The sequence below is a fragment of the Nomia melanderi genome, chromosome 12 (assembly GCF_051020985.1).
Source record: "Nomia melanderi isolate GNS246 chromosome 12, iyNomMela1, whole genome shotgun sequence".
NCBI classification, from domain to species: domain Eukaryota; kingdom Metazoa; phylum Arthropoda; class Insecta; order Hymenoptera; family Halictidae; genus Nomia; species Nomia melanderi.
This window is the reverse complement of record NC_135010.1, coordinates 10,696,488-10,723,611: the sequence shown is the minus strand read 5'-3', so window position 1 is coordinate 10,723,611 and position 27,124 is coordinate 10,696,488. Positions and strand designations below refer to the sequence as shown.

At 45.1% G+C, this 27,124-nt stretch overlaps 1 protein-coding gene across 1 annotated transcript in view; it reads left to right on the top strand.

The window, feature by feature from the left end:
* The window catches only part of sfl (N-deacetylase and N-sulfotransferase sfl), a 142,413-nt gene that overhangs the window by 106,792 nt on the left and 8,497 nt on the right, over positions 1–27,124 (top strand). The window contains exons 4-6 of the mRNA XM_031988045.2: positions 13,658–13,910; positions 16,247–16,438; positions 25,253–25,596. Coding sequence (XP_031843905.1) covers positions 13,658–13,910; positions 16,247–16,438; positions 25,253–25,596 — 789 coding nt within the window. The remainder of the gene's footprint in view (positions 1–13,657; positions 13,911–16,246; positions 16,439–25,252; positions 25,597–27,124) is intronic.

The window sequence follows — 27,124 nt, the reverse complement described above, 5'->3', positions numbered from 1 at the left end:
AGCGCAACGAAGATTTGAGGAAAGAGATGTCCAGATGATTTATCAATGTTTCTCGCTTCGGTGAACCGCGGATATAGAATTTTAGAAAATCGGTTCACGAAATGAGATTCGATAAAAAGCTCGGAGATTTCGCGACTCTTTTATTTCCCGGAGTTTTTCGTGCGTTCCTCTATCTTCGATTCGAGGCAGAAGTTAGATAATATTCTTTCATGAGTAGCAGCAGCGGACGCAGTTCTCACAGAGAGAGAGAAAAGGAATTTGGATAATAGATACCCGAGGTAGCGGAGAAATTCCAGGGAAAAACGAGATAAAGGAAGATTGGGAGATGTTTGTTGAACCACACGTGATTTATGGATCTGTTTGAGTTGCATTTAAGACGTTGGATGCCCACCCCGGTTTTTAAGATGGAATTCGACCAGAGACTCGGATAGTGGATTCCTGGGGGCATTGCGGAACTCAAACTCGGCCGGGGAAGTGGAAAGAAAAAGAAAGTGCTCGGATAGAACCTACGGTCGGAAGATGTTTGCCAGGCCACACGTGATTCATGGTTCTGTTTAAGTTGCGTTTAACGCGTTTGATATCCTCCTCCGTTCCTGAAAGGAAGATCGCCGCGGAATCGGTGTAGTTTGATTCGAACACGTTCCTCGAACCGCACGAAATTCTCACATCCCGTTTAACTTCGAACTCGTCCGCCACGACAGAAGAATACCCGAATCACGGCGAACGCAGAAATCATCTCCGGCCGCTCGTATTTATTACAGAAGCCCCTAAATTAGCGGTCGTTGATCACGGTCGCTTCCGGTATTTACGAGCGCCACAAATATCACCGCGAAGGAACAAGCAGAAAAATAGGGAAGAGGAATTCCCCCGAAATTCGGAATCCTCGCCGCGAACTTCTCTTCTTTGTGCCTCGTTGTTTTATGATCCCGATCCCCTTTTAATCTTCCGTAACCCACCCCTCCGGCGCGTCGCGTGGAACTCGCCATTTTTGTGTCTCGGGGAGGAGCGGGGAAACATCTTGGAGAACGGGGGTTGGAAGGAAAAGAAAAATAAGGGGAGAAAAGGGAACGGAGGAAAATCCGAGAGCATAAGGGAGTGGGTTTTATCGGCTCGCAGCTTTTTCCGCGGCGAGGAAAAACACACGCGAGGATTTTTACCGGCCGAGTCCGGCGCGACGGGGAACGGACGTTCCCCGGACAGCTTTTTCGTCGCGGGTGCTCCGGAAAATTACGGTCCCGCCGGAATAATTAAAGATTATTATCTGCTCGGGATTCTTTCAGCGTGCCCGGAAAGTATTCCCGGGAAGTTCCCCGTTCTTCACGCCAATTAATTTCCGCGGGATTGAACTGCACAGTTTTGTTATACCTTGCTGCGGAATTCGCCGGCGCACGGAGCGGAATTCTGTAACCCGGGTCGAATATTAAAACAGATAATCGCGATGGGCCGAGGCAATTGCAGCTTTCATTTCGCGAGTGGGATTTCTTTATTGTTTAGACTTTGATTTGGGAATGTCTGATGTGAAATTATCTGAATTATATTTTTTCGTCTTTGGCTCTTTGAAGATTCTTTGGAATGTACAGAACCTTCGATAGATCGAGCTAAATTATATATCAATTGCTCAATCAATAGAAAAAGAGGAAACTACGTGCTGATCTCTTGCTGTTCGATTAATTGAATCGTTTGCTCGCGACTTAGTGTTCCAAATAAACGTTTTATCTTGCCAAAATGGCAAGAAAAATAAATTTCTATTATCCTTTTTCGTCTTTAACTCTTTGAAGATTTTTTTAAATATACAAAACCTTCGATAGATCGAGCTAAATTATATATCAATTGCTTAATTAATAGAAAAAGAGGAAACTACGTGCTGATCTCTTGTTGTTTCACTAATTGAATCGTTTGTTCGTGACTCAGTGTTCCAAATAAACGTTCCATCTCTCCAAAATCGCAAGAAAAATTAATTTCTATTACTGAAAATCGAGAAGTAATCAAAGAGATGATTTAAACGATTTATCCGATTGAATCTTAAGATTGAAGGTTTTCATGTTTAGAAACAGATCATGAACAATCTCGTTCGCTTTCATGACTCTCAGATCACTGCGAATACTTTCATTTCCAACTAGTTCATCCTTTCTCCCGCAACAATGGAATAAATACGAATCGCGCGACAATGGACATACACGAATGGTCCTTCTGTGATCACAAAGGGCCGACTGCTACGGATCTTTTCGAATTAGATCCCGGTATCCCTTCCGACGATGTGCGGGACGTTTCGCATATAATTCGCGGCGGTCTCTCGGTCTTATCGGTGACCAACAGACGCTGCGCGACTCAATTCTCACGCAAATCTCCCGATTCTACGGGCAGGTCGGTTTCCAGTTGAAACATGGAGGTCAAACCTTCTGCAAACCTAAGATTATGGCTACTGTCTACAAGATACGCTGGTAACGATAACACGAGCGCTTCATTGATAAAATATTCAACATTCTACGCTAACCCTAAACCTGTTCTACTACAAACGATCTTCTGTCGTTGTCCCAAATCATTTTTCCAACATATATCCCCCTATCTTTCCAAAATTTCCAAACTTCCTCACGTTACGTAATCCTTTTACCCTTAGCAGTCGAGTCAGGCTCGACATTCTATTTTATTGCAACCTCTACCTGTTTCAACAATTTTTTCTATATTTGTATCACAATTGTACCATTTAAAGGTAATATTTCAATGACTCCCAAATATTCTTGAATAAATAAATAGAGCGTCATATTTGTAGTGATCCCGGACGAGCCCCCAAGTTTATAGGGCTACTATTATTATAGATACTGAAAATGTGGATCTTCAGTAAAAAGAGAATTAGGAATAAATATATATGTATTTAATGAGATAAAGAAACAATATGGACAACACGTAAAAATACAACTTAATACCACGAAGGCCAACACAGGACTCTATCACGCACAAAAATGTTCTCCGCTGTCTCTCACCAAAATGTCCTTCTCGCACGCATTCCCACTCGCTTTTAACACACACCCCCATTCGCTCTCTTTCTCACCCTTGCACCCTTCTCACTCGCATCTTTCGTCCACAGTCAAAATTCACGCAGTCGCGTACACGCTTTTCTCGCGGTCCAGTCGCTCGGTTCCAGACACTCTTCCTCGCATTCTTTCAGCCACTCGAGATTTTCTAAACGCAGTCACACTATTTTCCAATCATCCCGGCGCCGGTCCGTGGCAATACGACCTGGTCGCCCTTACGCACAACAAACCATTCATCCTACAATACTTCAACCTACGCTAAATAATTCTAGATACTACATACTAATCTGTAATTGAATGAACTAACGACGTGAACCTCAAAGTGAGAAACCCAGAGCACTCCGGACCGCAAAGTAACACAGCAAGATTCCACACAGCAGAACACATCTGTAAACAATCTAATATTAAATCATTCGATCGAATCGCTATTATTATCGCGCAATCATTCAGCTGAATATCCCCAATATTAGATAGCATTACGCGCAGTACAGAAATGTGCGCGAATGGTCGTTTAATTGAGTGAACTGCAATTCGATTTCGGGCAACCCCAAAACTTCACCGATACACACCGCACTCGCTCACACCTTGCCACCCCGTTACCAGTCTATATAATTGCCGCAAAGCGTCCAGACGCGTCATTAAAAACGAACAAAAGCCGAAGTTCAATGTCGACGGGTCCGCAGAGCGGAATATCGGCCGCGGATCCGTCAAAGGCGAATCGACCGGCGTCATTTGCCTCCGGACAAAGTGAATCCCCGGGTGGCGGCCGGATAGAGTCAGGGGAAAGAGGCCAGACTTCCAGGCGGCGTTAAATGACATTGACGAAATGATCTGGCCGAGGAGTGGCAGATCAATTCCCCTCGATGGCTCGGTTTCAGACGGAATTTCCCGGGCAACGGCTCGCGGCCGGCCGACTCGGCCCGCTCGCTCGCTCGCTCGCTCGCCCCGGATTTTATACGTCGGAGTTTTAAAAGGGTCGGGGGCTTTTTAGTCTCGCAAGCTTGCCGGCCGAGTCCGACCGTATTTTCTTATTCCCCTGCTCATCCCGCGCCATCCTTCTTCATTCCGGCGGGATACCTACTCCTGGAAATCCTCTTGACGAAGACTTTGCTCGTTTGCCCCGTCTAGCTCGGAGGCGAGCGAGCCGGCGAGCCTCCGCCGCCGCTCGAAGGACACTGCCAGCTAGGATGATAAGTCCTTTTCCGAGTGTTGGGAGTAAATCGTGTTTGCCCAGCTCGTCTACAACACTCCGCTGCCCGGAGGCCAGTCTTCCTCTTCGGTTCTTCTTATTTCTTGGTTCTTCTCCGCCTCGGGAACCGCTGGTTTTCTTAGATCTTTCTTCTTTGTTCCTTACCCATTTTCCTGGCATATTTGATCCATCTTCACTTTAGTTCCCGAATGATTCAGTGCTCTGTTGTAGGAGTTTCGGTGTTGTTCTTTGGCAAATTTTTCGAAGATGGGAGGGGATCGCTGTTTCCACTGCGGTGCTGGTTCAAGCTGTGTTTAAGTCTAGTCTGGAAATAATTCTTAAAGAATCTAGAATTTAACCATTTAGATGCTAAACAACTTTTGTGGATACCAGAAATGCGGAAGCGATTATGTGTATGCAAAAAGATTAATAAGAGTAATTATCTAATGAGATCACAAATATTGTATTACAAGAAAATATAAAAAAATAACATTTATTCAAATAAATTTACTTGCATAGTAAGAAAATTGTAATTGATAGTGATGAACAGAAGCACCTCCGCGTTCTCCGCAATTTTGGCGCAACGCAAGAAGAGCGCTACAGCGCTCCTCAGCGCTCAAACGGTTAAGCTAGTTAACAGTTACTAGATAGTACATCCGTTTACAATTAACCTGTAAATTAATAGTTACTAGATGCATCGGTTTACCATTAACCTGCTCTTACAAGATTCAGTTATTCAAGATCGAACTGTTTTCACGGAAAGCGTCTGAAATTCTGAGTTGATGCGATAACGCCTAAATTTCGAGAAGACGGCTCGGCAAAGTGGCAGGGAAGGAATCGGCTTGTTCCCGGATAATCCGATTCGCGAGGCGATTCACGCTGAACGATTCACGCACGCCGCTTGAATTTAAACGGGTCCGCCGAGTCGCGGGATCCGGCGCCTTCCTCCACGGAATTTTTGAACGTCGCGTTGCGCCGGCCGGGCTTCACGTGTTGTTTCTGTCGGGTATTATGACGGGACGCTGTTGTTCCTTTCAGCCTTTTTCGGGGAAAAGTTTCCCTTGAAAACAGAGCCTCGGACCGTGGGCCGGCCTTAAGCCCGTCCACGCGTTCCCCGAGTTTTCGTTGAAGATTCGAACGGACCCCGTTTCGCATCGAATACTGAATTAGCTTAAGAGTCGTTGAATCTTTCAGTGGACGTTGACTATTTGTTCCCGTTCTTATGGAAACGAACTTCGAAAACAATTTCTAAAGCTGTTGGTGCTTCATTCGCTGGGCGTCTGTTAACCCTTTGCGGACGAATGTCGACATTTCGGCGAGAAACTTTATATTCGTAACGCTAAGTCGCGAGAAAATTGAACTAGTCGAACAGCAGATCAGCACGTAGTTTCCTTTGTTCTATTAATTAAGCAATTGATATATAATTTAGCTCGATCTGTTGAAGGTTTTGTATATTCCAAAGAATCTTCAAAGAGTTAAAGACGAAAAAGGATAATAGAAATTTATTTTTCTTGCCATTTTGGTGAGATGAAGAGTTTGTTTGGAACACTAAGTCACGAGCAAACGATTCAATTAATCGAACAGCAAGAGATCAGCACGTAGTGTCCTTTTTTCTATTAATTAAGCAATTGATTTATAATTTAGCTCGATCTGCCGAAGGTTTTATATTTCAAAGAATCTTCGTCCGCAAAGGGTTAACTTGCCTCGTGTACTAATATTAAATGAATCGAATCAATCCATTGAATCAATTCAATTCACTTCCATTGATTCTATAATTCAGTTTGTATTACTGGAAAAGCGATGTAATAGATTTCTCTGAATAATAAACCTCAAGTAAGAATCAGGTTACAGTCAATACGATTCGCTGATCCAAGATTGCAGTTGATACTGCTGTTGACAGTTTGATTAAGCTCTTAGCTGTCGATTATTATACGATAGACGTCGCGATAGCTGGTAGATAACGCGTTATCGTTGGAAACGGGGCTTTACATTTAATTAGAGTGAAGATTCAAAGGTAAACTTCGGGCTTCAAATTTCCGGGAGTGCGTCTGTTTGGGGTGGGTCTAAATAATACGGAAGGAAATCGTAGAACCCGCTGTGGAACGAAGAAACAACGGTGAAACAGAGACACTCCGGGTAGAATGAAATTATTATTACGGTTCGGAACTGTTCCCGTTAGCGGCGCATATTTACCATGCTTTGGCATTAATAACTAGCTGCAGGTGAAAGTAGAGAAGTTCGAGGGAACTCCGGCGTGGCGTCGGCTAACGAAGTTCCGTGCTTCCCGATCTCCACGTCGCGTCGCGTCGTCTGCCGAAAGTTGCCGGAAAAGGAAAGGGAAACAAGTCCCGCCCGCCAGGAGGTACTAATTTCACTCGGATGTTTTTAATGAGTCGCTTTCGTGGATTTTCCGACGAATCGATTGTCCTCCAACCGGTAATACGAGTCGAATCGGAAACGAGAAGTATATATTCCACGATCGAACTTTTTAATTACTTCCATGTCATCGCGATAATTGAACTTTAAACGAAATCAAAAATTAAAGAATATAGATTTTTCAATTGAAGATCGGAAAATCAGAAATTAATCTTGATTTCTAACACCTAGTCGATAACGATTTAATTATATAGTATATCAATCTTTCATGCTACACGATTATAGCAGAAAATTCTACATTTCACAAGAATAATAACATACGAATCTCCACCCTCTTCCAATCGTGAATCGAAGCGATATCGCCCACCCCGAAATAACAAGAAACAAAGTGACAGAAATTGCGCCGTATTTCCCGCGGTATTATAAAAACATCGGTGCTCCGGTAATTTCAGTCGAATCCTCGGCCTCCTTTTAGACCGTCGAAGAGGGTGGGACACCATAAACGAGGAAAATCTGACCGCACGTAACTCGAGGATGCCAAATCAAGGGGAGCCCCGAAAATTATGAACTTGTTTTCTCGTCGCGGACCAATGGAGCTGGGGCTAGGGCGGCACACGTCGCGGACGAATTTACGATGCGAGTGCGATTCCTTTGGAACACGCCCCGCCGTTAAATTATTCCTCGTCCTGCTCGCCATCGTCTGATCGCAGGGACCCGAGTGTCTTGCCCGGAATGTTCCCCATGTTGTTTTCCAACGGCGGATCGATGTCGCTCGATCGTTTCGACCCGATTAAAAGAGGAACGACGGAGGAATTAAAAAGAGCTCGAGCCCGGCGGAAGATTAATCCGACGAGGACGTCGGCGCGTTAATTGTTCCGTAATGTCGCGCAGCCTCGAAGTGCGCCCGGGAACAATGGGACCTCTCCTTTGTGTTTTGCGTACGATCGGTCCGAAGATTTATTTGTCGCCGGCCGAGGGAGCGTCGAGAGGGATCCGCGACAGTTGTTTCTTTTTAGAGGCCGCGCGTGCTTCGAACACCTGGGGGGCGATTATTTCTCGCGTGTTTGCAGATGACGCGTCTGCAGTTGTTCCCGCTTTCCTTTTTCGTCCCTCCTTTCCGTCGCGTGCTTGACTGTTGTTACAGCGCGGAGCTTGATACAGTTGAATCGATCACCGAGACATCGGAAACTGAGACACCGAGGGAGCTGAGAGTTTTCGAAAATTCTAAGGGGACTCGATCGGACGATAAGAGTTTGAGATTGGTTAGCGAAGGAAAGGAAACCGGGATGAGATATAAAGGTAAAAAGATATTGAGATATTGAGACGTGGAGATATAGGAATACAGAAGCGTAGAAATAAAGAAACGGAGGATAGAGATACAGGGGTGGAAAACTAATAGAACAATTCCAATTCTCCGTGTTAGATCGCTTCCCTTCCCTTCCTTCCTTCGATTATACCTCGCGCTTTACTACCCGCGAACAGCGCAAGGATTCGGATGCAATTTAAAACAGCCCGCGTGTTTGTTTTCACCTACTAGACGCGTACGCGAGGCAGCGGGGAGGAAGGTGAATATAAAACGGCGAACGGAACTTTCCAATATCGCCGGCGAAACTGCGGAGGCCCCTAACACAGGAGAAGAATCGAGTTCCGAGGCGAAACGCGGAACTCCCGGGCGCTTTTCTAATATTAAGAGCCCCGGGAGCCGGCGACCCGCGAAACTCGGAATCGAAAAATCATTTTCCGGGCTTCCGTTACACAGTCCCGGGGCGTAAAGTTGTTCTACAATGCTAACAACGCGATGAAATATAAACGACCGCGCCGTACGCTGATCGCGCCGCCACTTCCGGCGTATATTATTCATCATCGCGCCGCCCGGTAATTGAATAAATTATCAATTAAACCCGGCGAAATTGGGAACGAGACTTCGGCCGGGCGGAGCAATTAAAAAGGCAAGCCCCCGAGACGATTTCAATTAAAAAGTACAGGTCAATCGGAACGATACGCGCCGCGACCCGGCGCGAAATTCCTCGGGCCGCGTCGGCACGGCGGCCGCCGTGTCCGTTGCCTGAGGAAATTGCGCCCGTTATTGTATGTAAATGTTTAATCGGCCGAATTAACGCGGTCGGCACTAATTAAAAGTCCGCTTTCCCGGCACGGCCATTAATATTTTCCGTTTCCCGGCCGGGACACGCTAACGCGTTCCACCGGCCGCCGGTGACTTGCGTGGAATCGATTACGCCGGCGCCCCGTTAAAATTACACGGCCCTTCCTCGTTAACGGCCTCTCTTTCACTCTCGGTTAATTGTTACTTGATCAACACCTCTCGCTTTCGGTGGCCCTCGGTTTACGATCGATCGCAGCTGAAATTCTCGATAACACGGCGAGCTTCTGAACCTTGCGTCTTTATTCGACGTTCCTTAAGTAAAAGTGAACATTAGAGACATCGAACTCTTCGTCGAAACGTTCATTAGCTCAACTACTTTCTTAGCGACTCACTGAGCGCAACAACATTATAAAATGAAAATACAATATAAAATGTTGAATAAGGTACTAACACATGAAACAGAAATAAAACAACTCTGTCCCATAATCGATGCAAGATGTTTCTTTATGTAAGTTGCAAATATCGTTAACATTTCGTCAGAAAATGAATTTTTGCAATAAAAAATATTGTCGAGCGCAAAGCGTTAAATTCTCTTCCATCTTCCTCGAACTCGAAGCAAAAACTCTGGACCCCTCATCGGAGCAGCCATCGCGTCTAGATCCGCGAAAAAACACGTCAACCGTGATTCAATTCTACAAATCACTCGAATCACTGAAACATCCGTTCCTAAAATTCTCAGGACAGACTCGCGATCGATTTTCCCGCGTTCACCCCATCGCGATCCCTACTTCCCTCGGAAATATTTCATCCACACCCGGCAACGCGTAGACCGGCGGCGCTAGTTAAAATCTTCCAGCAGCCCGCGCCGAGGTCGAGCGGCCGTTGCGCGCCACCCTTTCCGCGGCCGTCAATCGAAGCGTGAAGGGATGGAAGTGGCCACTCCAATCGAAGGATATAATCCGCGGGAAGGACGCTCGACCGGCGAACGCTGAATGCTAAACAGTCCTAATTGCGGTCAGGAGGTTTTCAATGGCTGCCGGCCGGGGGGCGGCGAAGAGGGGGGGATCCCGGCGCCTTTGAATCTCGCCGTGAAGGGGGCCAGGGGAGGGTGGATCCTCCGCGAGGATCGGAGCACACGCGGCCAATTGGCTCGCTGGGTCCGATCGCCGGCCAAGAACAAAAGAGCCATGCCCGGAGTTCGTTATGACAGTTCGTTAGCTCCGTAAATTGCCGGGCGGCCGTTAATGGGCGGTTGCCAATTATCGGACCGATTACTCCGCTGAATTAACCGGGCATTTCGTTCATTAGTTAACTACAATTTTCTGCCGTGACACGCGGCCGTCGCTGTACGGTGAACTGTTGATGGACTCGGGTCCTCGAGGAGGATTGAAAGAGCTTACAGGTGAACCGTTGATTTTAGAGGACGTCGCTTGCAGGTGTCCTCTGGTTTGCGTTCCCTAAGTCTCCGATTGGTTCCTATGATTTAGTGGAGTTGAGTTCCATGGGAGAGTTTGCTTTTGACAGGGTGGTCGAATGGAGTGGAGTTTTAGTCGATGTTTTGGGGTGTGTGTGGATATTGTCTGAAGTAGTTTTCATTATAATGTGGATCGTAGGTAGCAGAATCTAAGAGTAGCAGATGGAACGGTTAACCAACTGTGTTTGATGAGTATACACATCTTAAAATTCTTAACGGTACTTTTTCAACGATGGATTATTTATTTTTTGAGACGAACATGTAATTCTTCTTTGTCGCTTTTCGTTAGGATATATTTTAAGTGCATTTTCCCTGCATTTAAGGAGTATACGCTTCTTTAATTCTAAATTCTTCTAAATTCTTTATTTTTTCATATAAAGAAGAATTACATGTTTCGCTCTGATCTTTCATTAAAATATACTCTACGTGCATTCTTCCTTCGACGAGTGCACGCTGCATTTTTTTATTTTATTGCGCGCGGAGCGAGAGATTTTTCGAACTAAATTCCACAGTTAACAGGTGAAGGGCAGTTAACCCCTTGCCCTATGATTTATTTCTCAACTATGATGGATGCAACTACTTTATTATTAATTATTCATTAAGAAAAAGAACAAATTTAGGCATATTCTATATCAATGTTCGCTCCAAAGTATAATAATTGGTAATAGAATAATATTAACCAGTTAACTGTGTTTGACGAGTATACACGTCATCGTAAAGCTTGACATGGTACTAATTCTTTCAGCGATGAATTCTTTTTTTCACATAAACATTCTTTGTTTCGCTTTGATCTTTCATTAAAATACGTGCATTCGTCCTTCGACGAGTACACGCTCCATTTTTCATTTCATTGCGCGCGGAGCGAGAGGGTTTTCCAACTAAATTCCACAGTTAACCGGTTAAATATCTGACAAAGTAAAAGGATCCTTCAGTCTACTGATTTTTAAAATCGATGCAAATATGGCTCGAAGTAGAATTGATTGTAACACGAACGCTAGAGCACGGAGCCTAGAAGAGGAACGGCTGGACCGGGATTAAAGAGTTGACAAAGGCCGGCCTCATCAGCAAGACAACTGGTCGCCGGAGAAGATTACATCCCCGTTCGATAAAGACATCCAATTAGAAAATAAAATCACCTCCTTTTCCGAGCGAATAAACGCACCGTCGAGTCCGGTTTCCGTCGATACAGTGATTTCATCAGGCAGGGCGCCGAGTGAAAAGCGCGACGGAATAAAAGAGCCGTTGCACCGTTGCGGGGGGAACGGTCGCGGAGGTCCGAGCTGTTATTAAAACGAAAGTACTCGGCCAAGGGACGAAGCCCGCCGCGCGAAACGCGAGAGGTGCATTATACGTGTAATTGCTTTATTATTCTCGAAACAGTTTCAGATGCGGCACAAATGGGATTTCGATACGAAAGTGTCCTTGTTTTATCGTTCGAACAATAACGAACCCTCCCTCCTCCTCGCTCCGCTGTCGCTTCTCTTATCGATATTCCGTTTTTCCGCCTCCCCTTGTATTTATTACCGTTCCCGTTTTAAATATCGGATCGGGCGGGGTCGGAGGGGGCGCATTGAAATTGTCGCGACGTCCGTCGACGCCGCCGTCCGCGAGCTCGTCGAAATATTCGCGGGAACGCTGCGCGAGGGACGAACAGAGGCAAAGCGACGGAAGGGAACGCTGGTTCCAGTGATGCATAACCTTTTAAGTACAAAGGGTCGAGCGCGAGTCCGATTTCGGCTGCGGGTCGTACGAAAAAATTCTGCGGTAATCCTTTTACCATGGGAATTTGTTAAAGGTATTTATTTCAATGGAAAGGGACGAGGCAGTACGTTGGAAATAGTTTGCACAATTTGCGGAAGCTTTGCGAGGAAGTAGTAAAAAGTAACGTTTATTATTGGTAATAATTAGTTTATTTATTCTGTTCGTCTAACCTGCCTACGTCTGGTTTAAGTTTGTTAAAGGTGTTTGTTTTAATGAAAAATGTAATACGTGAGAAATAATTCGTAGAATTTGCGGAAATGTATTTTTGATAGAGGAGCAACTAAAACAATGTAGAATGCACGAGGAAGTATTAAAAAGTAACGTTTATTATTGGTAATAATTAGTTTATTTATTCTGTTCGTCTAACCTGCCTACGTCTGGTTTAAGTTTGTTAAAGGTGTTTGTTTTAATGAAAAATGTAATACGTGAGAAATTCGTAGAATTTGCGGAAGTGTATTTTTGATGGAAGAGCGTAAAGCAATGTGGAGTGCGCAAGGAAGTATTAAAAAGTAACGTTTATTACTGCTAATAATTAGTTGTTTTATTCTGTTCTAACCTTCTTACGTCTCGTTTAAATTTCGTTTAATTCACTCGCGAGACGGCATCAGGAGTTTCATTCGAGAGACAGTCTCTACAAACTGAACCGTTTACTTTCGTCGAAGAAGAAAGAGGCAAACTTTATATATTTATTACACAGTATTCGCAGCGACTAGCTCGCAGGTTGCCACTGGTTTATTCCGTTCCATCGGAACGCGTTCGCTGCGAGCGATGCTTGCTTTATTGCATAATCTCGCGAGCTGGGTAAAAACCGTCCGGAGGGGCAAGTTCGAGGAAAGTTTGTTGTCTCCTCTCGCGCCCTGTAATCCGCCTGCGACGTAACCCGGTTCGGGGGGCGGTAGCTCGTTGACACAGTGATACTGCTCGTAAATGTTTGAAGAATTCCTCCCCGTTGTGCCCGATTCCGGCCGAAGATTCCCGGATTACGAAATTTCATCCGTTTTATTGCGGATATTCGCGGAAACTATGTTCCCGCTCGATGGCGGAGACTATACGAACGGTCGATTAAACGGGTCTTAGAACATGGAAACTTGGCATTATAGACAATGGGATTGCTCTATGATTTAGACGATCGTTTCGACGTCTGCCGGGCTCGATTTCATCGGAACGATTGCGGATTGTAATTAACACGAGAGGATATAATGCATTTCGGAATATCGGGGAAATTGGAATTGAGCACGGATGTCGCGTTTGATTGATAAGACTGTTCCGCGCGCGAAACTTTCGGTCGTATCGAGTTTCGGGCGGAAGGTTATGGGACGTTAGGGTCGGGAGTTTTATCTAGCAAGTAAAATTAGGGAACTTATGGTACTTGCCGAGCGAGGAGCGCTCCTCCCATGGGAACACGTAGTTTTAGATCGTATCGTGACTAATAGCCCCCCGATCCCATCACACGAGACGCCTTAACGCGTTTTACGAGATACCTGAGTACACCAGATAACTTCGCAACTTTACAAGGAATTATGAAACATCGGGGATCGATACTTCGCCGTCGGTTTTTAAGGATCGCGGCTTAATGTTTCGTAGGGTGGCTGCGAAACATTCTTTAACGCGATTACCGGTTTCCCTTTCGAGGCTGGTGCACCAGCGAAGTGGCCCGGTGTAAAATGAATTTGAAACGTCGCTCGCGGTAATTCTAATCGAATCCGTCGAATTTCTTTCAGATACAAGCTGGAGGTCGCCGGCAAGTCGCTGCCGGTGCTGACGAACCTGGACAAAGGTCGGTACGGCGTGCTGATCTTCGAGAACCTAAACAAGTATCTGCAGATGGACAAATGGAACCGCGAGCTGCTGGATAAATACTGCAGGGAGTACTCCGTCGGCATCGTGGGCTTCGCGCCGTCCGGCGAGGAGAGTCTTGTCGGCGCGCAGCTGAAGGGCTTTCCTCTGTTCGTGCACACTAATCTTAGATTAAAGGTCAGTTCAGCAGGCATTGTCTAGACCCGAGATACCTCGTATATCTGCGAAACCATTTACACGGAGACCGCAACGCATTCCTCCATCTTTCCCACATAAATTAACAACTTTCCTATCGAGGATTCAGATCGACGAGCCTGTTCGGTATTAACTTCTAGCACTTGATCCCTGTCAGTTCTAATTATATATTATTCTTCATGTAATAATTGCTCCCTTCTTTCAGTTAATTACGAACGATACATCGCTTCTTTCGAGTGCAGTCACGAAAGAGATAGAGCAAAGTATACTGTTACTATAATTCTACATTTTTAACCGGTTAACTGCGTTTGACGAGTATACGCGTCGTCTTAAAGCTCGAAACGATACTAATTCTTTAAGCTATGAATTATTTATTTCTAATAAACGTGTAATTCTTTGTTTTAATTTTTCGTTAGTATATTACAGATTTGACCTACGTTTGACAAGTATATATTTGATTGATTTTATTGCGCGCAATGTAAAACTTCTGAAACTAAGTTCCACAGTTAGCAGGTTAATTGTAACAACTATAATCAGTTTAGTCCTAGAATATACTAGAAATACAACTAAACTGATTATAGTCGCTACAATTAACCTGTTAACTGTGGAATTTAGTTTCAGAAGTTTTACATTGCGCGCAATAAAATCAATCAAATATATACTTGTCAAACGTAGGTCAAATGCATCTGTAATATACTAACGAAAAATTAGAACAATTAGAATATACTAGAAATGCAAGCGACGCATTCGTCGCGTCCGCCGGTCCCTTTGTTCTCCCAAGACAACAGTCACCGAGCGTTAGAACCTCCGTCAGTTGTCGGAAAATAAATTTCGATAACGTCGGAATTTATACGACACCGGTAGACCCGCGCATTGGCAATCTCCGTTTCCGTGACGAAGCCGCCGGGCAGCCTTTATTTCACGAACGGATCGCTCGCGAAACCAACGACCCCGCGGCATTTTCGCCGCACCGCAATACGACAAATGCCTCTTAGGCGGGAAAGGCCGGCACGCCGAATCAATTTGCATATCGCGTGAGATCGCGCGTGCCCCCGCGCTCTGTGATTACCGCGGCATTACGCCCGGGATCTTTGTTCCGTTCGTTTCCTTTCGGGCGATCGTGCAAACGGTTTTTTCCCCCCGTTCCGAACGATTCACGTGAATCCCGCGACCCGCTCCGCCGCGGGGATGAAATATTTGTTTAACGACCGGCCCGCTGATAAACAGATCGCACGGATTTCATGCATTCTCCGGCGGACGCCGCGTGTATGGAACACGATGAAAGGAACGGCTTAACGAAGATTAATTGCTCGCCCCTGGCGTGTTTTTATTCTAACAACCCCTTCGGACCGGGGAAATAAATTTCTGTTTGGCCGGCGCCTTTCCGCGCGTACGGAGCATTTAAAGCTCCGTTTTCACGGCCGCTGATAGCGTTCGTTTAGCGGAGTTCTTAGAAGAATCCGTTTGGACCACTGAGAATTAACTCGACCCGGAACTACCGAGTAGCTTCATTAACCCCTTGGCGTATTCACTTTCGTTACTGAGTAATATTTTACTATCGACAATTTGTAAGAGATACAATGAAATTTTCCATTCTACTCGAGGTGGAAATTTCATTTGAAGATACATTGATAATAGCAAAATAGCTGTTTTTTTTAATGAATTTAATTTTTTAAATGAACAACAGTGATTCTTGTTAAATTAGTATAGAAATCTTCGTCGCGAGTCTCACTCGTCATTGCACGGCAAGGGGTTAACTTTCTCTGCGGGAACTCTGGGAACGTATGCGTTCAAATTCCGATAGATTTATATATTGAGCTTCCATATTGAATTAACTTCATTAGTAATTTGTCAAGCTATCTACACCTTTTGAATGATGAAATCCAGTAGTATGACGTTATCATTAGCAAAATATCATGAATATTTTAACTCAAAGAATTTTCGGCTCCAATATAAATATTTCCGTCGGCTCTGTTCTTTGTCTTTCCAAAAACAAACTGTGGAGGTTCGCGGTTTGTTTATTAAATATCGAATATTAAAATCCCATCCGACGCTCGGGCGTGCGACGCGGAAACGCTGCGCCGTTCACCGGTTCCCGGCTCTTTCCGACAACAGGCGTAATAGAATCGGAACAAGGGAACTAATTTCCGACTTTTGTCGGCTCGTTTCACTCGTCGCGTGTAAACCGACGGCCAGCGGAAAAAAATAGAGGGGCGGCGGGATCGAATAAACGGCGGGCATAGGAGAGCGGAGTCGACAATGTCCGAGAAAGTTCTCCAACGGCCGGCTAAATGAGATCGCGTCTTTCTCTGCCGCAGGATGCTCAGCTGAACGCGGCCTCCCCTATTCTCCGATTAACCAGATCCGGGGAAACAGCCTGGGGACCGCTTCCTGGCGGTGACTGGACCATTTTTCAGGCCAATCACAGCACCTACGAGCCGCTCGCGTGGGCGCACCGGGACAGCCTCGACTATCCGGCCAACAAGAGTCCTCTGGCGACCGTCATTCAGGTGAGAGTGGACTTACCGAGCTTTATGCCTTTAACCAACGGGTAACTAGAAAAATTCCATGGAATACAATCGAGGTGCCATAAGAGAGAAGAGAATGTTTTATTATGAATTAGAAGTGATATTCTCAATGGGTAATTAGACAAATTCCATGGAATATAATCAGAGTGCCATAACAGTAGTTTGGTAAAATATTTGAAATAGACATTGTATGAAAGAAATTAATCTCCAAAGAGGAGGAAATGCTTTATTATGAATTATAACTGATATTCTCAATGGGTAATTAGACAAATTGCGTGGAATATAATCAGGGTGCCATAAGAGAAGTTTGTAAAATATTTGAAATAGAGACATCATAATGAAAGAAATTAATCTCCAAAGAGGAGGAAATGTTTTATTATGAATTATAACTGATATTCTCAACGGGTAATTAGACAAATTCCATGGAATATAATCAGGGTGCCATAAGAGAAGTTGGGTGAAATATTTGAAATAGACATTGTATAAAAGAAATTAATCTCCAATGAGGAGGAGATGTTTTATTATGAATTATAACTGATACTCTCAAACTGTCAGTAGTAGAATGAAAATATAAGATAAATTTAGAAAGGTTTGAAGCATCAAGGTACAGTATGACGGAATATATTAGATTCCGGTGGTTGGAAGATAGGTACTTCGTTGTGAATAGAAAACGATCGTCCAAGTGTCACGCAGCGTGTCTAATAACTAAACGCCCCGACGATACTCATATTTCACTGATGCATCGGACATCAGTATTGTAACCTTATACAGTTTCGTTGCTTCGTTGCAGCAGGGAGACAAAGTTCTTTGACGATACCTGTCGATATAGGAATATTAATTACACGCTAGACGAGGGACGCGAGTATCGTTTCGCAAAGAAGAGCCACGCGTCAAGACTTCGCCGGCAGGTTTTCGACGCGACGACGCTTTGTTCGGAGCGACTGCGTAGTCGTTTCCCCCTGTTACTCGGATTATTAATTAATACCCTCGTTGTTAACGGACAAAGTGGCGGCGCGCGGTTCGTTTGATTAAACGCGCGATGCGTTCGTCGGGCGCGTTACGCTCGCGAAAATTTCGTTAACGAGCGACCCTTTTCGAACTTTCGCTCGCCAAAGGGCTTCGATCCCGGGGACTTGGACCCGTTAATTAACGGCCTTTTGTCTTCCAGCGGCGTGACAGTCAGCCGATTTTCCAGGCCTCGTTTGACACTGAATCGGCGGCGGCGGCGGAGCGGAATGGTATCCGCAACCGCGCGGCCGCGGTACGGCCTGCGGAGACGCGGACACGATGCCAAAACGCATCGCCGCTGTCGCCCCGTCGGTCGATTCGTTGACCGCCGTGCGGTGCTGCGTAGTGTCCGTGTATCCGGTTAATGGCAGTCTTGATTCCTAAATCGCGATGCGCTTAACGGGACAGCGGCGACCGGGGTTTACCGACTGGATTTTGTTTTTAATGTTTCGTTGCTTGGAATTTGAATATTTAAGAGTTTGCATATTCGGCAATTCTGAATATTTGAATAATTGAAATTTGAATAGCGAAACGTTTGCAATTTAGAGAATTTTGAACGTTTGAATAATTGAACGATTGAGTGATTGAATATTTGAATATTTGCAGTTTGACGATTGGAAATTCGAAATGTTCATTTATAAATGTTTACTCTTTGAAATCTTTCGTTTGCGAAAATTAATCAAACGATTGAATGATTGAATATTTGAATATTTGGAGTTTGACGATTGGAAATTCGAAATGTTAATTTAAAAATGTTTACTCTTTCAAATCTTTCTTTCGCAAAAATCAGTCAAACGATTGAATGATTGAATACTTGAATATTTGGAGTTTGACGATTCGAAATTCGAAATGTTAATTTAAAAATGTTTACTCTTCGAAATCTTTCTTTCGCGAAAATTAGCCAAACAAGTTCAGAAACAAAGAAAATTATCTTGCAGCAGTCGTCGACTGATTTTCAAAGCTTTTAAATCCGTGGATCGCAGAGGAACGCACAAGTATTGTAATCAATTCGGTGCAGCGGCAATAATTTCATATAATCGAAACTTCAGGGGATGGTGGTATCTCCTCGAGGCAGCTCGACTCGCGTGTTTCTTATTTTATCCTGCGAACTCCGGGGTTCCGGGAAACGAAAACAAATGTGAAGTTTCCGCGCGCGTACTCGGTTCTATCCTCATCCTGCGCGGCTAGAGTGCGTCTTGAATCTCCTGCGAAGAAATGAAGATGGAGGAGGGGAGATACGAGTACGTAGAAACTGCAGGCTGGTAACATATAGAGTAAACAAAGAGTACGAGAGGCTGAGGAATGGAACTAATGTAGAACAAATACTTAAGGATTCTTTGTATCTTCTCCGTGCGTCGGAGAGAACGAAAATAAACGCCGGCAGCGCGGAGGAATGAAGTTCCATCTCGAATTTCAAGTGGAAAACAGCGCGAGGTGATGGTAACAATAATATTGTAAATTTGCTGAAACACACGAAGCGGCATCATTCAATTTCTTCGAGAGGGAACGGATATGAAAATTCATGCTCTTATATTCTTCGCGTTCTTTCCTGCTCTATATTCTTCCCGGGGAATTCTACTCGAAGAAAAATGCAAAGAAGTTGATATTACATTTCGTGAATTTCCCTGCTAGATTGCTGGGAAAATATTGACTGTTCATGAGGCGCGTTAAACTCCGATATCTATTCTACTCGAATATATTCCTGGACACAAACAACGAGGGAATTTCTCGGAGATATTCCCGGTAATTTCTGTATATTCCCCGTTCTCCTTCAAATAATCATCACTTCCACATCCCCTGTTCGCTCAATCATAAATTCCTGAACCAATACCCTAACCTCCACCGGCGAACCCGGCGTACACAGTTATTCCCTTGGAATCGCGAGTCCTCGTAGAGTCAAGTGCCGCGAGGAATCGCATAATAAAGTCCCCGGTCGAATATGAAATCCGAATAAACGCGGGGGAGTACGTATCAGCGAGCAAGAATACCATTAAGAAGAAAAATGGTGGCGCTGCTGGCCGACTGCACGGTGGCGTCGGACTTAAAGCAACCGTATAAACAACACCGGCGGAGGGACAGGCGCGAACTAATGCAAATTAGGCAAGGGCGAGGGCGCAATAAAAAGGGGAAAGAATGGAGACAGCGAGAGATTGCGCGGGGAATATTAAGAAGAAGAAAAATGGACGGCGTAAACAGAGGTGGCTCGCGGCGGGGGGGATGAAGGGGAGGGCTGCGGAGTCTCGGGCCTGCTGCCGCGTCGGACTGGCCCGGAAAACTGAGGAGCCGACTGAAACAATCCGTAAAGCTGTTCCGCCCGGGCGTTTACATTCACGGAGGAATTCGCGATTGCGAGATTCCACGGCACTAAAGGCCCGGCCGGAAGCGAGCGCTCGCCGGATGGAGGAGCACGGACCGTGATCTATAGAACGCGAGAATGCGAACGCCTAGGCAGACAGCAGACAACCCGGGGCGGACACATCCGAATCCTTCGCGACGAAGGAGCGTCAGGCGGAGCGAACAGGAAATACACCCTTAATATAACAAACAGCTCAGACGTGATATCATCTGCCTGCGTTACCCGCGAGCGTTACCCGCGATGGATCCTCCATCTTTGCGACTGCCGGCACGCCGCAGCGAAATTTTTTATTAGATCCTCCCTCTGTTCGCTTCGAACGGTGGTTCGCGGCAATTTGACGGTGGCTTTTCGTGATTTGTTTCCAGGATTGTTACAGTTTATTTGGACTTCGTTGTACTTTGTATTTAAAATACGTAGAAATATCGAGACGAACGCTATATTAATTACATCATTGGAATTCATCGATATTCCAATCGAATTTCTACTAAGAGAATCTAAGTTCAGTACCACCAAACCATGTCAAAAGCGAGATATTAACCGTTTGGATGATGAACAACTTTTGTGGACATTTACCAAAAATGCGGAAGTGAATAAGTGTAGTTATCTAATGAGATCACATATATTGTGTTATTAAAAAAAAATATCAAAAAATACCATTTACTCGAATAAATTTAGTTTGATTTAATTCTTGAAAAACATAGTAATTACTCCGCAATTTTGGCTCAGCACTCAAACGGTTAATGTTGGTTTTGAAATCGTTTTTGTGATATGATCGCATTCGTTAGAGTTCGGTGATAGGACGTGGAGAGGATCTGTTGGCGTTTTGAAACTGAGTTTAAGGTTGTTGTTTTCTTTTAAGACAAAGTTTGTTGAACGTTGCGAACTTCTATTTTATTTAGAGTCTTCGATGTTCTGTTTAACGATTAGTAATAACGTAGGTTTAAGGAGCAGAAACCTTGTTCGAGACAATAAAAGATTTCCCCCGAAAAGAAGGTTCGCTCGAGACCGAGAACGAAGGGCGCCGAAAATTCCCATAACTCTCCCCTCCTCGGCGATCCAACGGTTTTCCCCGTTATTACACGGCCGACAAAGACGTAACGCGCGGAGCATGCGCATACTTCCGGCGAACAATCCAGACACGGTACTAGCGAAACGTACGGTTTAAACTCCCGCCACCGTCGGCCTTGATGAAATATTTTCAAACTACCGCGAGGGTAGGTCACCCGCTCTGTAACCGGCCCGGCCGCGTGACAAATTCTGGAAACTTGGGGCGCGGCGAATATTGCTACTTGGGAGACACTTGGGTACTTAAATTTAGGGTTCCCGGGTCCCCGGCAGCGGTCTGGCGGAAATAAATTCCGAAACTGTACAATCAGGATGGCGGTCAGGTAGGGGTTGCTTCAGCAGCTTCTGGCGGTGTCACGTAGGAAGCGAGACCGACCCGAAGTTCCGACAGTATCAAACTATAAGTTTCATCTGTAATCTCCCTACGCTCTCCGCGGAACGCTCGCGTGTCCGTGATATTCGTATCCCCTAAAAAACTAGTCCTTCGGCTAACTTTAGATCCCCCGTGCACGGATGAACGCGACAGAGCGGCGGCGAAGACGGTACAGCGAACGCGCGTACGTTTTTTCCCCCTGTAACTCGACTATTACTCAGCCATCAGATCGGTGAACCTCATCAGAACATGTCCGCCCACGGGCAGAGTCCCGCTTGATCCGCTCCACCGTTCCTTAGCCGAGCCGCCGTTCATCAAGGATGCGTTTCGCAGGCGCGAGGCGTGTCCTGGAAACAAAATAAATTGCCGGCTAGAATGGCGGCAAATGAAGCAGCTCGCACCGATGCCCATTAATCGAATGAACGAACGGCTGATTGGCTCCTGATTTAATTAACCGACTACCTGCGCGATCCGTGGATCCTCCGCGCGTGAGCTAGTCGGACGCCGCTCCGCGTAATGGGGTTATCAGCGAGATTATTATTGTTGTTTACTGCTAACAAGCTCCGTTCGTACCGGCCGGTTCAAAAGCTCGCCCCGATAGCCCCCGCCAATGACAATACAATTAACAAATTCACCGGAGTAACCGGGAGCCGCACGGGGTCGGGTCGATGCGTTCGATGCATTCGATGCGAGCGATAAGCTCCCGATAGTCGGTCAGCGTTCATTCGGCCCGCGACTTCGATCCAATCGAAGTTTTTCCGTCGGGCTCTCAAAGGACCACGGGAAACGACTCTTCCAGTTCCGATTTCGAACGACTTTCGGAGATTGCCACGCTGCTACCAGATCCCGTAGATACCAACTTTTAGATTGACTTTGCCCATTAACTTCGCTCCGCGGGCAACCTCTTTTTTTTCAGTTCACGTCTTTATTGCGGATCCGTGTATGTGTAATACAGGGTAAGTGCACAGAGAAGCAGGTAAGCTGGCATATATATATAGAGACCCTGTTTGCTGATTCCGAATTGTCCCCGCTGTTTCGAGAATTTTCAGAAGCAACTGGAAAAAGTAACTCCAGTTTGGAAGGCGCTCTTTGAGGCACTGGGTCAAGAGTCACTTTGTTATTATTCTTCTCGTTGATAAACTGCGGGTTTCGAGCCACTTTTTATAATGCTTTGCTCGGCATTGTTGCCTCTGAGGAAAGAGTACTGCAACGTTCAGAGTGGCTGCCGGTATCCGCGATATCTAAAAGATTGAAATTAACGAGTATCTCGCAATTCAGAGCTTCCTTCCGTTTCTCGGTGAATTCTCCGATGTTCTCTATTTACTTAATAACGACCGACGTACTCCTGTATCGCAACAGAATGAAATTACGCCAACGCTGGAACTACCGAACGAAGCAGATTGACCTATTCCTAAATCCTTTCTCAATTATCAACACGTTGAACGCCGCACGATTTCACGGAGCAAAATACACAAAATGGGAAAAGTATAATATCAAACCATTTCATTGAATTGCATTATTACATGTTCATCCAGCCGAATATCACTGCATTACGTAGTATTATTTATAATATAGAAATGTTTTCAAATAATCAACGTTTAATTGAATGAATTATAGCAGTTCGATTTGGTTTTTAACGTGTTAAAAAGATAACAGTCTTCGAGAAATTACAGTAATACCTAAAAGAATCATAATCCGACTGGAACATCAATCGCTGCGCTTTTAGACTTCCCATAGAGTCATTCGAAGCTGTCAATTCGTTAATATCGTCCTCTACGAAAGAGGAAAATAGGAACAAGAAGAATCGTCGATGGAAATTGTCGATGAAACCTTTTCCTCCGTATCGAGCAGCGTTGTCCCCGTTCGAGGGGGGACGTGTACGATTCCCGGTCGCGCTCTCGAATCGCAACGAGTTCAAGAGCGCCGCCGATCGCGCGAAAATTGAAGCCGACGTTCGAGCACCCTCGCCGAAGAAAATAGAGCTATTAGACGGCGCTATCGCGTATCGTCGGCCGCGTTAATGTAAAACGTCTTTGAAATTAACGCCGCGCTTACACACGGTGATCGATAAGCATCGGCGCGACGAGCCCGCGCTAGCCCATTAACGTTCGCGTGAGCCCGTTCGACGCGCCAGACGGGTGGAAAAGTAAAACGGGCTCGTCGCAATTCCACCTCGGCCAATAAACAATTCCCGTTTCACGTGACGACCGATCGACCCGTGATCGATGGTCTATTTACGTTTTACCCGCTCGTTTCTTTTTTCTTTTATTTTTGCCCGTGTTCCATAAAAATGACGTTAACGAGCTACGCGGGGAAGAAACATGCTCGCGCGCGCGGCAACGAACCGGTTGCTCGGCCGGCAGCCTTCTATAAAATTGTTTTTCGCGGGCGGTTTTGCGGCGGCTTGACGCGATATCGAATCTAAAATGAATTGCAATAATGCCGGCGAGGGAAAAGGTTTCATCTGCGGGGAAACTTGATTGAGAGCTTAACGAACCTAGTTCGAACCGCGACCGATCGTGAAATTACTATTTTTGCGATGTACCATTGAGAAGGAGGATTTGATTTCGACGGAAATTGACATTTCGGATCTTGTTTGATACGTGAGCTTTTATAAAATTGTTTTTGTTGATCGGGTTTGGAATAGCTTGAAGTGACGCTGAATCGATGGTGGATTGAATTAATATTCAGAATAAAGGAGGCTTAATTGGAGGTGAAATTAATTGAGACATTGACGGACGCAGATTGAACTGTGTCCTTTTATAAAATTGTTTTCGCCGGTCGTTCTTGCGGTGGCTCGCCGACATCGATTTTCGAATGTATTCCAATTATGTTGATAGAAGAAGGTTTGACTAGAGGTATAAATTGCTTGACACCGACGACGAGCATCGAAATGTGTCCGTTTAATACGGCGGTCGGTTTCCTCTGCCTCGACGGAAAATATCTGCTGAATCGCGTACAATCGGTTTCGGTTCGGTTCAGAATACCAATTAAACCACGGTTCCAGTGTTGGTACGATCAAACATAACTGTTCTCTGATCAGAGAGAAGCAGATTAGTGCACGCATTCCGGCAGCAACGCTTCAAACAATGGAATCCACCGCTAGAGTCGGTCCTCGACTTCTTTCGCAAATAAAGGGTGTTCCCGGGCTGTGCGATCCGGCTCGACGAGGAAATTCCGTGCACGATGAAAAAGGAATAGTTGAGCCACTCGGCGTTATAAAGAATTAGAACGAACGCATTGCCGAGTGGCCGTATTAAAATGTACGACTATTAACGGGAACAGCGGTATGTATAATTTATCCATTGTTTGCGTGTAGCCTTCTAATAAATCACTCCTCGGTCCTAATAACGGCTACGCAAAGTTCGTAATTCAATGAGACGAACGCCGCAATGTTCCTGCGCCGCTTTACAACCGGTGGATAATACTTTATCGAGAACAACTTTGGAAAATTGCAATCATAAATATTCCCCGGTAGAAAAAATCTTTAAGAAACCTGAAGTGTACTTCAAACTTTCGAAATTATCGCCTCGCTGCATATCTCTGCGTTCGCATTATTCAACCGCTCGCATGATATTTTATATCGAAACTTGCATCGACGCTTGACTCCATTATAGTTCGATAAATCATTCGAACGACCCGTTTAAGGATATTTGCGAATCATTAAAATTCTAATTACGCGTGATATAACGGTGATTCCGCGAAAAATCCCCCGGATACGAATATGTTGGGATAAAATTGAATCTTTTGACGCAGGGCAAAGGGTTAAAGCCCAATCATCCCCGATAATATTCGCCGGGATTATCCGCGAAATTTGCCCGGGTGTATTAAAACGGCGTTGCGTTATCGGTTCCTGATGGCCGGAACGGTCCGATCGGCGGTCGCTTTAATCCCGGAATCGAAAAAAAAGAGGGAAATAACGCCGGGGGAAGGCGGCGGCGGCGGCAATTCGAGCCAGATAAACCTAACGTCCTATCGGATTTGCATTACGCAGGATCACGGCAGATACGACGGGATCCAGAGGGTGTTCTTCGGCGGGGGGCTGCGTTTCTGGCTGCACAACCTGCTGCTGCTCGACTCCCTGTCCTACCTATCGCACGGCCAATTGAGCCTCAGCCTGAATCGCATGATCCTGGTGGACGTGGACGATATATTCGTCGGCGAGAAGGGCACCAGGCTGAGGAAGGACGACGTGATGGCGCTGCTGGCCACCCAGCAGAGGATCCAGGCGCTGGTGCCCGGCTTCAAGTTCAATCTGGGGTTTTCCGGGAAGTACTTCCATCATGGGACGGCGGAGGAGAATTTGGGGGACGACATGCTGCTGGAGAACGTCGACAGGTGCGTGTCATACAGATGTTACAGATTCAGGCAAAACGTCATTTGATGGTTCACCGTTAGCAACCTGGATACAGTTTTGTATCCAGAGCAGGGAGAATTTAGATCGGGAATTTCGAGGGATTGATCGAGAATTCAGTAACTTGGGGAATGCGATCGATGACTTCGCAAATGTGATTTTAAACTTTGGAATTTGGGGAATGCATAACTCAGTAAATCTGACCCGTTGCACTCGGGAGGTGACTCTCACCACTTGATTCGACGCAGGAAGATTATAAAATATGACATTTAACACTAGGTTTATGGAACGCGTCAAATTGACGCATACTGGATTTTAGAAATATTATTTTGTAAATGTTTACGCTGATTGATTGATGCGATCACATTGACATGTACCAGAATTACCTACTATCAAATCTCTAGTTTCCACAATCTAAATAAACGAGCATCAATTCTTTTAGGTATAATAGAATGAAGTGTACAATGAATGCCCGTGAACCTAGTGTTAATGTTGAACTTTGTGTAATGCCTCGATACGTGAAACATTGGAATGAATAGCTTTGTCCCTCAATACACTTCTAATTTCCCTTCGAGTTAATTTCAAAGAATATCGTCTTCGTCTCGTCAGAAAGTGTTAAATATTTCTAGTGAGAAACTTCCGAGTACAAAGGGTTAAACTTCTGTACTAGTTTGTGTTCTCGCGAGGATTCCATAAAACTGGGTTGGATCTTAACACATATACATAGAAAAACTCAGGTCTCATATTGTTATGTAATATATTTTAAATAAATAATCGATTCGAATTAAATTTTATACTTCTTTCAATGCTGCGGTAATTAGCGAAGTTGCATAGTGTCTTTATATAAAAACGAGATTCCTCATTACCGGTGCGCAATGTGTTAATTGTAATTGCTGTCGATCTGTAGGTTGATAACGAAGAGAAGGTTAAGTGAAAGGTAGTCTTAGAGAAATATTTATGAATATTGATATGTTGAAATAGTACGATTGTGAAATTTCAACATGTTCGTTTATTGTGTACTCTGTTATACGCGAATAATATTTGCATTGTTCGAATACGATGGAGATTACTGATGATCGTTCAGACGTGATAATTGGTTCAACGGTTGTTACTAATCTACAATTGAGATTCAGCTGATTATTATGAATTCTGATTAATAATTATAGAGATTAATTTGCTATCGTAGCAACGGTTGCGGTTTAGTCGTTAGTCTTAATGCGTAATCAGATTACGTTTCGCCGAATTCCGGCCCGTTCACGTGGAGCCGATAAAAGGTAACCGTGAAGTTCGGTTTCGAGGAGCTACGAGCCGCTCTCTCGACGATAAATAATCCTCTCGGCAGCCTCGCGAGCGGAGTAACCTGTTACGCGACTTTATCTTTCAATTAATTCACGTATTTCGCGTTGAACCGTGCCGCGGTATCCGAGTCCATATAAACTGTATTACCCGCGCGTTCATCGTGTAAGGGGCCCCTCATTGGTCGATCTCGTTCATTCAATCGTGATTATATGC